Below are 12,650 nucleotides of genomic sequence, written 5' to 3' on the forward strand. Positions count from 1 at the left end.
AGGGGCCTCCAGAGTCATCTAGTCTAACCCCCTGCACATCGCTTCTCGGCCTTTTGGCTAAGATCAAGTGTAGTGTGTAACCCCCTGCACAATGCGGGAATCTATTGCATAGATAGAGGGATAATTCACAACATTGTACTGGAATTGTCTGACACTTTATAAAATTAGAGCAAGTGACAAAGAGACAAAATAAATTATTCTCTCAGTCCCTTAAGAAAGGGGTTGTTTTAAGCTCCAAGTCCAGAACTGGCAGGAAAAATAAGGAAAATCAATACATACTAGTTATTTGGGAGGAAAGTTGGTCCCAAGAACACAAGTCATAAAAATGAAATTGAAAGTTTTGGAACTCACCAGGATATCAGACTTTTGGGTACTGAATAAATTCTGTGTTTCTCTTGTTCTCTTTTTTTGTTTTCCAAACCAGTACGCAGAGGAAAAAGCTAGGAGAGTGGGAGTAGTTGGCTGGGTTAGAAATTCAAGACAAGGGACAGTTACTGGCCAAGTTCAGGGACCAGAAGACAAAGTAAATGAGATGTAAGTACCATTTCCTCAATTTGTGCTGGCTGTGCTGACTTGCTAAGTTGGGTTAAAATGCTTCTGCAAGTTGTGGAACTCCCTGCCGCAGGATGTGGTGATGGCTGCCAACTTGGAAGGCTTTAAGAGGGGAGTGGACGTGTTCATGGAGGATAGGGCTATTCATGGCTACTAGTCAAAATGAATACTAGTCATGATGTATACCTATTCTCTCTAGTATCAGAGGAGCACGCCTATTATATTCGGTCCTGTGGAACACAGGCAGGATGCTGCTGCAGTCGTCTTGTTTGTGGGCTTCCTAGACACACCTGACTGGCCACTGTGTGAACAGACTGCTGGATTTGATGGGCCTTGGTCTTATCCAGCATGGCTTTTCTTATGTTCTTAACAAATAGTCATTTTGCCAGATTGTGTGGGGAAATGATGTTGAAGCTTGGGCAGCACAGACCGTGTTCAAGGCTTAAATGAAACCACGCAGAATGTGCTCTTGTAGTCCATGGAAGTCTGGATGGTTCCCATTGGAAGCCAAATGATAGCTGCTGCTCTGGCTTTGGTTTATTGAGATGAGCAGATATGAATTCTGATCATGCCTAGTTGAAGCCCTCCTAGCTTGGGTGTGGAGCACCAAGGTTTGAAGAGGATCTGAAGACCAGCACTGCCATCCCAAACCTTTATAGTTCTTGGGAACCTTCTCTATTCCTTCTGAGTGGTAAACACTTGGTGGATCTGCGGATGCTACCAAGGGTCCCATTTGCTAGGATTAATTAGTTAAAGAGTTGGCAGAATGCAGAATCCACCAATTTTCATAAGCAGAAGTATTATAGATCGGCTTCTGTTCCCTTCCTTATGTAACAAAATAAGGTTTAAAGATCATTGCCTCTGTCTGAATGAACCAAAAGGCTTTTCCACATTGCATGGCTCAAGGGCAGAAGCAGGTAATATCCTAAGGCTTCACATTGCATGCGTCCACTCAGCCTCTAAAGTGTTCTGTGTATTGGAGACCACCCCTTTCCCTCACTAGATGGTGAGGCCCTATGCATGATTTTATTTTAGTGTGGTTTTCTTCAGCTGTCTCCTGACCCCAAGCAAAGGGCCATACTAAAGTTGGGACCTGCTGAGATATTTTGCAGTTTGAATGTTGGCTGTAAACATTATGGACAGTTTGCGTGCAATCGCTGATGAAAAGGCTGGATCTGCAAACTAGATGCAGTTTAGCCTCAGATACTGCTATGTGGTCCACACTCAAGCTGTCTGTTGGTCATGTTGTGCCTGATGGCCAGCATTGGCTCCATCCTTAAGAGCTAGGAAGTGGTAGCAGGAGCTGTGGAGCAGAAATGAAGGGTAGGATAGGGTAGAAAATGTACACAATTAGCGCCACAGTGAAAGGGCATGTTCTGTAATGTTCCTGAGTTGCTCCTGTAGAAACACATTGTACTGGTTGTTGTCATACATACTTGGAAGCCAAAAGTACTCTATCCTACCCTTGTAAATGTGTTGCAGAGTTCACACATTAGGAATTTGTTCAGATGTTTAGGAATCGTAACATTTTTAACCATCAGTAATCAGTATTCAAAGTGGAGAAACTGTTGGAATTGGTTATTGGAAAAGTTATTAGACTATTACCTTTAAATCCTATGTTTTTTTCCCATCAGTTCAGGGGGAGCATATGCAAGGATTGTCCTTTTCCAACTGCCCTGCAAGGTAGATTAGTCTGGCAGGGATGGACCCTAGTTCAGTAGTAGAATGTCCACTTTTCATTGGAAGGTTGCAGATTCAGTCATCACCCTCTCCACTTAAAAGGACTAGGTAGCAGGTGGTGTGAAAGATCTGTCAGATCCTAGAGAGCTGTTGCCAGCCAAAATAGACCATAATGACCTTGACAGACCAGTGGTCTGACTTGTTATAAGGCAGCTTAATGTGGTCATGTGACTAGCTCAAGGTCAGCAAGCTTCATAGCTAAGCCTTGATATGATCTTGTGTTTCCCAGTGACGAATCATCAGAATATATTTGGCTGGCTGATCAGTTATCTATGCAACTAGCAAATAAAGATATGGCTTTAAAGCAAGTTGCATTTGGAGTTTTGGGAAGATCCAGTGTTCTTGTGCAGAAGTGTTTCAGGTCAGTTTCTCATCCCTTCCTTATGTAACTAAATAAGGTGTAGACATGGTTGCCTCTGCCTGAGTGACCCAGAAAGCCCTCTCACGTTGCATGGGTTCAAGGTGGAAGTGGTAGCATCTCATGATTTGTCACTGCGTATGCCAACTCAGGCTGTAGAGTGCCAACATAGGGAAGAACTTTTTGACAGCACTCAGAGTAACATTTGAACCAGCTCTGAGCTATATGCTTCAAAAGAACTATTCTGCACCAAAGACAATCCAAATCTTGCACCGAGGAAAGATTGAATTTTACAGCCTACACATTCTGAAGATCTTAGTATCGCATGTAATTTAATCTGGGTTTGATAGTCATCATGGGGCAGGCCATGAAGTATACTGGGCACTGAAGTGCTACCACCAAATACTGGAAATCTCATCCATCCACCTATTCTCTCCAGGATCAGAGGAGCATGCCTATTATCTTAGGTGCTGTGGAACACAGGCAGGATAATGCTGCTGCAGTCGTCTTGTTTGTGGGCTTCCTAGAGGTACCTGGTTGGCCACTGTATGAACAGACTACTGGACTTGATGGACCTTGGTCTGATCCAGCATGGCTTTTCTTATGTTCTTATCTCCAGTTTTTAAGATTAAAGCAGACATTGTCCTCATGCTCTCCAGCATATTTTTGTAATCGTAACACGTGTGTGTTTTTAGAAAATCTAAGCAGAGGACCAAGTTAGACATGCCAAGGGGGTATCTTTTTGGCTCTTTTCCCAGCATGTCATCTCGTTGCTGTTTTATTGTTAGGCTGAGTTCCTGATGAAAGTAACTGGATTTGTTTTTAACAGCAGGTTTTATGTTTTTATATGGTTTTTAAATTTATTTATTTATTTTTAAGGAAGTCACTTCAAGAGCATAGTGCTGGGAGGCAAGGTATAAACATTTTAATTAAAATAGGGAAATAGGAAAAATTGCAAACAGCAGCATATGACAGACATATGTATTCCAGGAATGCCTTCTTGATTAGCAGTACTAGTCCAGTCAATTGTCTCTCTCCTCCCACCCATCTGATTAATTTGATGTTACCTTCGTATATTAAATAACTTTCATTTGCTGTACTTTTGAAACATTTTTTGCTTGAATGCAAGGTTTGTTCTATTGCATTATGACCCACTTCCTTCCATTACAAAATGCAAGGCAGCCAGACACATACTTCCTTAGTTCTAGCAAGGTGATGCTATACCCCGGGACCCCAGTTGCTATACATTTTAAAAATATAGTGGCCTGTTCTGAATCTGTGGAGTCTGGCAAAGTGTGCAAGCTTAAACAATCCAGCCAAGAAGCAGAGCTGTATTTAAATATAGCCATGGGCTGAGTTCAAAGACAGGACGGCAGAAGGGGGAGGCTTTCTAGTCTAGCTGTAGGAAATCAGGAGACAGAGCTCTGAGTAATACTGGGGAAATGCAATACTGTAAATCAAACAGTCTCTAATTTCTGTTATATAAGGCCCTTACCTGGATGGCCCAGGCTAGCCTGATCTCGTCAGATCTCAGAAGCTAAGCAGGGTCAGCCCTGGTTAGTATTTGGATGGGAGACCACCAAGGAATACCAGGGTTGCTGTGCAGAGGAAGGCACTGGCAAACCACCTCTGTTAGTCTCTTGCCATGAAAACCCCAAAAGAGGTCGCCATAAGTCGGCTGCAACTTGACGGCACTTTACACACACACACACAGAAGCGATTACTCTGTTAGAGATGCTGTTTTTCTGCCAAGATCATTTATCATTTTATATAACAAGTGATTTAGCCATTCATTTACTTAGTCTTCTGATTTCAAGATAGGTGTCAGCCCTTGGCCCACAGAACCAGAAATCACCACAAAGTCATATAGAGTCCAAACAGATGGTTTTTACTGATCAAATAGGCATACAGTGCAAACGAATAAAATGACAGCTCTGAGAGGCTCACTAACTGGGAGATATTATAAGGCAGGCAAGGCGGGAGAATACACGCATGAATACAGTTTCCCAGGAGCTGAGTTCCCAGGCCTCGGTATGCGACCTTGGGGGGCAGACAATACAGCACAGAGACAGAGGCAATAACGAAACCGAGATAGCAGCCTGACATTCTGCTCCCCTCAAGGCCCCCTCCCAGTTCGCAAGGGGGCTGGCCTGTTCGGGTAAGCAATGTGAAAGGCGTCGACGAGGTCGGGGGCGGAGACATCCCGTGCGCGCACCCATTCGTCATAGGCAGGGGGGAAATGTTTCCAACGAACTAGATATTGCAGATTGCCATGGTGAATACGGGAGTCAAGGATCTTGGAGACTTCGAAGTGTTCTTCCCCCCCCACCATGATGGGTTGCGCAGGCGGTGGGTCCGGATGCCATCGTGGAGAAGCAACATGGGGTTTGAGGAGGCTTATGTGGAAAACAGGATGCACACGCCTCAAGGATTTGGGGAGAGCCAGTTCCACTGTGACAGGGTTTATGACCCGAGTAATGGGGAAAGGGCCAATGAATTTGGCGCTGAGCTTATGGCACGGTTGGGTGGAACGGAGATTTTTGGTGGAAAGGTAAACCAAAGCACCCACTTGCAGATCACCCCCGGGGGAGCGATGTTTGTCAGCTTGCGCTTTGTATTTACGTTTGGCCCGGTCGAGGTTGCTAACGAGCCAGGGCCAAGTGGTACGGAGGGCGTGTGCCCAGGAGGCAATGTCGGGGTTCCCCTCCCCCTCTACATCATCTGTAGGAGCGATGGGACTGAAATCTTGTCCATACACAGCAAAAAACGGGCTAAAACCTGTGGATTGATGCATGGCATTATTGTAGGCATATTCTGCTAAAGGTAACAGTTCCACCCAGTTATCCTGGTGGTAGTTAACATAACAATGCAAATAACATTCAAGTACAGCATTGACACGTTCAGTTTGACCATCAGTTTGAGGATGGTATGCACTAGACAATCCCTGTTCCACCCCCACCAACTTGAGGAAAGCTTTCCAAAACTTAGAAACGAAACCACTTCCGCGGTCACAAATTATTTTACGCGGAAACGAATGTAAACGAAAGATATGCGTCACGAAGAGGCGGGCCAGTTTCTGAGCAGAGGGGATCCCTGCGCATGGAATCAAATGTATTTGCTTAGAAAACAAATCAGTAACAACCCACAACACAGTTTTACCCCCACTGAGAGGGAGATCAGTCATGAAGTCCATAGCAATCACTTCCCAAGGTCTGCTGGGCGTTTCAAGAGGTTGTAGCAGTCCCGGGGGTTTGCCCTGCGATCGTTTCGCAGCGGCACAAACGGGACAGCTGCGGATGAAGGAGTCAATGTCGGAACGCATTCCCCCCCACCAGAACTGTCTGCGCAATAAGTGAAGGGTCTTCAGAAACCCAAAGTGCCCAGCTGTTTTGGCTCCATGAGCTAAATGTAAAACGTCTTTCCGGAGAGCTTTGGGTACATACAATTTTGAGTCTTTGTACCAGGACCCCCCTTGTTCCAAAACACCAGGAGGTAGGGTATGAGCGGAACGTTCTAAAAGGCACTGGTCCCGAAGGACAGTTAAAAAGGATTCGGAGATGGGGATTTTGGAGGGAGCCCCCCCGTCGGTCATGGAGATCTGGGAAACAGTTATAGGGTTAGTGCTTACGTGCGGCGGCGCGCAGACTGCTGGCGGCTGAGCGGTCGGAGGGGTAGGAGGGGCGGGAACTCCGGTCTGTTGCGGTGGCGGCTGGGCAGCCGGTTGGGCTGGCGGAGCTTGCGAGTTAGGGAAGGTGTGCTGATGCTGGGATCGGGTTTGCACAGCCAGCATAGGTAGGGCCCCACGTTGCATAGGGGTGAACAGAGAATTGGTGGGTCTTTCGAGTTTTACCGGATATTGTGGTAAACGGGAGAGGGCATCCGCGAGAACGTTCTGCTTCCCAGGGACGTGCTTCAGGGTGAAACGGAACTGAGCAAAGAACTCCGCCCACCGTTGTTGTTTCGCCGATAGCTTATGGGACCCCGTGAGGGCAGCTAGATTTTTGTGATCGGTCCAAACTTCAAAGGGTACTTTAGACCCTTCCAAGAATTGCCGCCATAAAGTCAGTGCATGATGAACTGCAGAAGCCTCTTTCTCCCAGATGGACCAGTTTAATTGAGCGTGCGCAAATTTTTTTGAAAAGTAAGCGCAAGGGTGAAGAAGACCGTCCGGTCCTTGCTGGAGGAGAGCCCCTCCCATGGCTACATCGGAAGCATCGACTTGCACAATGAACATTCGATTTGGGTCTGGGTGCCGTAGCACCGGCTCCGAAGTGAAGAGGCGTTTGAGGGCCAGAAAGGCGGCTTGGCATTGCTCAGTCCATAGGATTTTTGCGGAGGGCAAGGCAGCCGAGCTTACTTTTCCCTTAGTTTTCAGCAGGTCCGTAATGGGTAGAGCCACTTGGGCGAAGTTAGGGATGAATCCCCGATAGAAGTTTGCAAATCCCAGAAATTGCTGTACTTGCTTACGGTTGGTGGGGGGAGTCCAATCGAGAACGGCTTGGACTTTGGCGGGGTCCATGCGAAGACCTTGGTGGGAGATGATGTATCCCAAAAACGTGAGTTTGCTTTGGTGAAATTCACACTTAGCTAGTTTAGCGAACAGTTGATGGTTACGCAGGCGTTGTAGAACTTCTCTGACCAGAGTCACATGCTCGTCCATAGTTTTCGAATAAATGAGAATGTCATCTAAGTAGACCACCACCCCACGATATAGAAGGTCATGTAGGATTTCATTGATGAGTTGCATGAAGACCCCCGGGGCCCCTTTTAATCCGAATGGCATTACAAGGAATTCATACATTCCGAAACAGCTAGAGAAGGCAGTGAGGTGTTCATCTCCTTCGCGGATACGGACTCGGTAGTAGGCTTCCACCAAGTCTAATTTAGAGAACACACGGCCTTCCTGTAATTGTCCCAAAATATCCGATATTAATGGGATAGGATAGGCGTTGGTCTGGGTAACCGCATTGAGCTTTCTGAAGTCAATGCATAGGCGAAGGTCGCCTTCTTTTTTCCGGACGAAAAACGCGGGGGCCGAGTTTGGGGCATTCGAAGGGCGAATGAACCCTCTGGCGAGGTTTTTGTCCAAAAAGTCCCGGAGGACAGTGCGCTCGGAAGCGCTCATAGGGTAAATCTTACTTTTGGTTAATGTGCAGTCCTTCACTACTTCAATCGCACAGTCTGAGGCCCGGTGGGGGGGTAAGGCATCACATTCCCTAAGGTCGAAGACATCTTCAAAGTCCCGGTATACAGCGGGTAGAGCTGGTGGTACTGGGGCAGTAGAGGTTAATGCTGGAACGGGCGGAAATGGCAGAGCAAAGTTTTGCCGATGCTGGTCGCAGGTGGGACTAGTGAAAGAGATAGTGTTTGTTTCCCAATCAATACTGGGACTATGTCCTTTAATCCAGTTAATTCCCAAGACCACTTCAAATCGGATAGGGGCTATAGTGAAGTCTATTTGTTCCCAGTGGGAACCAATTCCCATTGCCACCCCTATGGTGCGGTGATCAACTGGACCCCCCTGGAATTGGCTCCCGTCCATTTGAGCAAACTGGACGGGGGCGGGTAAAGCCTCTGAGTCGGCTCTGAGTGCAGCAAACGTGGCTTCACTTATGAGAGTGCGACAGCAACCGGAGTCAATTAGTGCTTTGACGGGGATTTGTGGACCTCCGTTAAGTTGTTGTAAAACTGCATCCACGTAGACGGTGGAGTCCACTTCTTTGATTTTGGTAGGAGCATTTGGTTTGATAGGAAGATCCTGAGAGGTCTGTGGAGATGCTCCATTCACCACAGACCGGAGCCGTTTTTTGACAAGTCGAGGGGAGATTCCAGGTTTAAGGCTGGAGAAATCCAAGGGTTTTCCTCATCCGAAGAGGGAAAACTGTCCCCCAATGGGGCACTTGTAATCCGAGACCCGGCGGGGTCGTTGGAAGCAGGCAGGGAGGCTGGGTCCCCGGCATGGAGTGCAGAGGGTGTGGACCTTCCCGGAGCTGCGCTGCGGGTGGCCGCGGTGCCTCTGCGTGGTGGACGACCTCGGGCGCGGGTTGTCGTGCTGGGACGAAATAATTCCTGGCGGCGTGGGCAAACGGCTGCAAAGTGGCCCATTTCTCCGCATGTAAGACAGGCACCCCTCTGAAATCGGGCTTCACGTTCCTGGAGCGGACGTGGGGGATTTCGCGGGACGAGCAGTGGTGCCTTGGGTTGAGGCTTTTGGGTGCCCTTCTCCTTGTGTTTTTGACGTACGAGAGAAATAAAGCGGCGGCGGCTTTCCACTTCCTCGGCTAATAGGATCCAGCCTTCGAGGGTATCGGGATCGCCCCGCATGTAAGACCAGTTCAGAATGTCAGGATGCAAGGCTTCCCTGAAATGATGGATTAGGGTGGTCTCGGGCCAGCCTACAATTTTACTTGCCAGTCGCTGAAATTCATCGGCAAATTCCCGAACTGTAGCAGAGCCTTGTTTTAATTGTAAGAGTTCCGTTTTGGCTCTTTCCCCCAGGAAGGGGTCCTCAAACCTCCTTCTCAGGGCAGTCATGAAGTTGTTGAGGGAACGAATCGCACGAGAGCGGGTGTCAAACTGGAGGACCATCCAGTCAGCCGCTTTGCCTGTCAGGAGGGAAGCTACGTACCGCACCCGGCTATCTTCCGTGGGGAAAAGTTGACCTTGTTCTCGCATATAACTGTCCACTTGATGCAAGAAACAAGGCAAAGTCTCAAGAGATCCGTCATACGTAGTCCTCAATTTGAGTTGCTTCCAAGGGCCGGGCGCGGGTTGACCCGGTTGCACGGGTGGTCCGGGCGGAGGAGCAACAGGGACTCCAGGAGGCAAGGGTGGAGCGGGCACATTAGCAGGTGGTTGCACGGGTGGTCCGGGCGGAGGAGCAACAGGAGCTCCAGGAGGTAAGGGTGGAGCAGGCACATTAGCGGGTGGTTGTACAGGTACCCCCTGACCCGGTATCGGAACGGGCTGTCTCTGAGCTATCAGGGTGTGTTGTAATTGCCTGTTCTCTTGAAGCATAAGTTCCATTACTTCCTGGAGTTGATCAACACGGTCGGAGAGCTCCCGATTCTGGGCTCGTAAAAGATGAACTTCCTCACTTGGGCCACCAGTAAGATGAGGCTTACTGGTTCGGAAGCTCGTGGCCCATTGAGAGCTATCCCCATATAAATCTTCGTCTTCAGACTCATCTGAGTCTCGACGTCGGTCAGCCAAACGGCGTGCGCGTTGGGTCGCACGCGACGGGACAAACGCCGGGGAAAAAGTTAGACCTGATAGTCCCAGTACATAGTCCTTGGGGCGCGTGTCCACGTTCGCCTGATTCCTAATCCTTGCTGCAGCCGCCCTGGCTGCTTCCGCCGCCTCTCTCTCTCTTGCGACCCTAGCCGCTTCGGCGGCTTGCTGATCCGCAAGAACTTTGGCGTTCTCAAGTCTAAGGGCAGCCTCTGCCGTAATGCGCGGCAAAAGTTCTGTCTCGAGGAGCAAGAGTATGGGGTCAGGTTCCCCGCCCAGCAGAGGTTGTACTCGAACCGCCAGTGCGGATGCCTCGGCTCCAAACGTCGGGGTCAAAACTTGAGCCAAGGTGGCTACCGGGGTGTCCTTTGTACATTCCACAAGGAGAAGAGCGGTGCTAATAGCGACTCGCTTGGCCTCAGCCTGGCAGCTGGCCGCATCCGGGATCAGGGAAAAACCCTCCGGCGGGGCTCCCGCCATGGTAGAAAGAGTTTGTCGAGAAATAAGATTATCCAAAAGTCCAGTTAATATTTGTAAATCCTCAGTCGCCAATCGGGCATCGTCCAGTAATTGATCCAAGTCCTGAAGATCTAAACGAGCATCAGTATCCTCCGATGTTAACATCCAGAGACGTCCTGTAGGAGATTGCCACTGCGCCTGTACCAGGTCCCTCAAGCGGCAAACCTCTCGGGTCGTCCGGAAAAGTTCAGCGATTAAGTCTTGTAACAGAGTAGGATCCTCTGAGAAGGGCTCCAGGGTAGTAGATCACCTGGAGAGCTGCACAGCTCCCATCCAAGTGGCAGGCGAACCCCCCTGGGCTCCAGCCTGGCTAGAAGAACGGTGAAGATGAGAGAGAGCTGTCATAATGTCAGCCCTTGGCCCACAGAACCAGAAATCACCACAAAGTCATATAGAGTCCAAACAGATGGTTTTTACTGATCAAATAGGCATACAGTGCAAACGAATAAAATGACAGCTCTGAGAGGCTCACTAACTGGGAGATATTATAAGGCAGGCAAGGCGGGAGAATACACGCATGAATACAGTTTCCCAGGAGCTGAGTTCCCAGGCCTCGGTATGCGACCTTGAAGGGCAGACAATACAGCACAGAGACAGAGGCAATAACGAAACCGAGATAGCAGCCTGACAATAGGAACGTGTGTCAGTGGAATTACAATGCAGTCCTAAGAAGAGTTACACCCTTGGACTGAGGTGGGTGTGACTCTATTTAGGATTGCAGTCATTCATATGCATAGTTACACCTTTCTGAATCGAATTAACTTCAGTGTATTTAGAAGGGTTTGGAAGGATGTATCTCCTGGGACATTTGAGACTTCAGGGTTTCAAAGCTTAAGCCAACCGCAAGGGGTCAGAACATCCACTCAGTGCCTAGCCCATATGAACATCCAATCAGTGCCTAGCCCATATGACAGCAAAGTAGGGCGGCCAGCCTCCAGTGGGGCCTGGAGATCTCCCCGAATTCCAACTTCTCTCCAGTCTACAGGGATCAGTTCCCCTGGAGAAAATGGCTGCTTTGGAGGTGGACTCTATACAATTATACTCTGCTGAGGTCAGTTTCCAAGCTCTGCCCTCAAATGTCCAGGGATTTCCGAACCCAGAATTGGCAACCCTGTCTCCAGATAGCAGAAATCAGTGCCCCTGGAGAAAAATCGTAGTTTGCGGAATAACCAAAGCATAGGAGATTATCCTCCTCCTTCCTTCAGTGGCAGCGCAGGCTGCTTTGGCGGGACAGTGGGCACAGCAGATGATACTGTCTGGGTTGGGGAGGGTGGCTCAGGTCCACTCCTGCCACGCAATTTTTCCCACAGGAGCTGGCTTGATGGCTCTGGAACTCTAGATGGAGCTGTTTGATGGCTAATGAACAGCCTGCTTGCTGAGCGTTCGTCTATTTTTAGCCTTATTCGGAGTCAATCTCCCTTGGGCTTTCATTTCCTATTGTGTTTTGCTCTCTGTTATCCATTGTCGATCATGTTATGCAGCGGTTCATTCTGTTGCTGTGTGATCATCCCTGCACATTAAAAGTCACATCTGAGAGCAAGGAAGGCATTTTCAGTTGGGGAAACAACATAAGGGAGAAGAGTTAATCCCCCCCTTTTCCTCGTGTGCCACGGCTGTGATCTGTATTGGGAGGGCCAGGACAAATGGTTGCTTTTTTTCAGGGCATATTATGTGGGGAATGCCAGTCACGGAGCTCCAGAGCCAAGTCCATTTTGGCCCTTATTCTTACTAATTACTTAGGAATTGTGGTTAATATGTTACCATATCACAATATTGCCCCCCAACCCCCATGTTTTTGATTTATAGCTAAGGTTGCCAACAACAGTGGCCCGGCCCTTTCATAGAAGTTTAATGGGATGTTATTTACTAGGTTATGTTGTTTACCTCTGTGCCATTAAAAATTTCCACTGCCCCTTTCCTCATATTAAGCCTCTGTTAAAGGGGCGAGACATTTTTCCCCCCTCCAGGTTGTTAGCAACTCTTATTTGCAGATTACCACACCTCTGAACAGTAAGACATTTCTGAAGGACAGCCTTTTACAGAGCCTGTTTCCTTGGGAGGAGAGGGTACTAGAGACTGGTATAGCACAAATGTGTGTGTGTGTGTGTGTGTGTGTGTGTGTGTGTGTGTGTGTGTGTGGGTGTGTAAAATGCCGTCAAGTCTCAGCTGAGTTATGGTGACCCAGTAGGATTTTCAAGGCACAAGAAATGCCATCTCTTTATTCAGAAATAGCAATGTTGAGCTGGCAAGA

The 12,650-nt window shown here is 48.4% G+C and overlaps 1 protein-coding gene across 1 annotated transcript in view; it reads left to right on the top strand.

The window, feature by feature from the left end:
* ACYP2 (acylphosphatase 2) overlaps nucleotides 1-12,650 on the top strand; it is a 64,480-nt gene that overhangs the window by 8,898 nt on the left and 42,932 nt on the right. Inside the window, exon 3 of the mRNA XM_056852730.1 lies at nucleotides 425-534. Within this exon, the coding sequence (XP_056708708.1) occupies nucleotides 425-534 (110 nt within the window). The remainder of the gene's footprint in view (nucleotides 1-424; nucleotides 535-12,650) is intronic.

This window comes from Euleptes europaea, chromosome 7, assembly GCF_029931775.1.
Source record: "Euleptes europaea isolate rEulEur1 chromosome 7, rEulEur1.hap1, whole genome shotgun sequence".
NCBI classification, from domain to species: domain Eukaryota; kingdom Metazoa; phylum Chordata; class Lepidosauria; order Squamata; family Sphaerodactylidae; genus Euleptes; species Euleptes europaea.